General features: G+C 51.8%; 1 protein-coding gene across 1 annotated transcript in view; it reads left to right on the forward strand.

Moving 5' to 3' along the window:
• Positions 1–703, forward strand: part of drc7 (dynein regulatory complex subunit 7) — a 27,362-nt gene that overhangs the window by 6,087 nt on the left and 20,572 nt on the right. The window contains exons 3-4 of the mRNA XM_015405069.1: positions 82–160; positions 294–488. Coding sequence (XP_015260555.1) covers positions 82–160; positions 294–488 — 274 coding nt within the window. The remainder of the gene's footprint in view (positions 1–81; positions 161–293; positions 489–703) is intronic.

A 703-nucleotide genomic window follows, 5' to 3' on the forward strand; every position in this document is an offset into this window, starting at 1 on the left:
ACCTGGTCTGAGGCAAAGAGTGGTATCGCCACAGTTCCTTGAGGAAACCTTTTTGGACCGAAGTGACTTCCTGTATTTCAGACGCGTCACCTTCAGGCTTGACGATCAGCCTTTGAAAGCCGATCATCCGGGAACCCCGCTGGAGGACCTTGGTGTGCTGGTAGGAAGGCTGGCTGACCTGCCTCTTCATGGACTTGCATCTTCCCGTCTGGTTCTATAGAACTCGGACCGTCTGCTGTAATTGTTTCCACCTTTGGGTTGACGCATGGGCTCATATTTCTCATCCCTTTCAGAAAGTGGTGGAGCGTTTCCATAGGAACCAATCCAAACCAGCCAACGAAGACGTGGCCCAGCGGGTGTTTCTGCTGCCAGATTGGATCCTGTTGACCTATCACCTCATGGACCACCACACTATCCCTTCAGCAAGGCGCATCAGAAGAATAAACAAAAACTTTCCCATACCTCCTGACCTGTGCTCCGAGTTCCAGGTACAGCTCATGGCGAAGCGTGGTCCTAAGATGGCATGGCCCTGCTGTGGCCCCTGTGCTGTCTGGCCCAGCCCACACCATCCCCTCTGCATCATTTCCTTTCTGGTCCATCATGAGTCAGCATATTTCATTCTAGTTCTGGGTGGTTCCTAACCAATGCAGAGACCTGAAATTCTGCTTGGTCACCAAAAAAAGGGTCCGGTCTCTAATGCATT

Source organism: Cyprinodon variegatus, unplaced genomic scaffold (genome assembly GCF_000732505.1).
Source record: "Cyprinodon variegatus isolate N-32 unplaced genomic scaffold, C_variegatus-1.0 Scaffold1976, whole genome shotgun sequence".
Taxonomy (NCBI): Eukaryota; Metazoa; Chordata; class Actinopteri; order Cyprinodontiformes; family Cyprinodontidae; genus Cyprinodon; species Cyprinodon variegatus.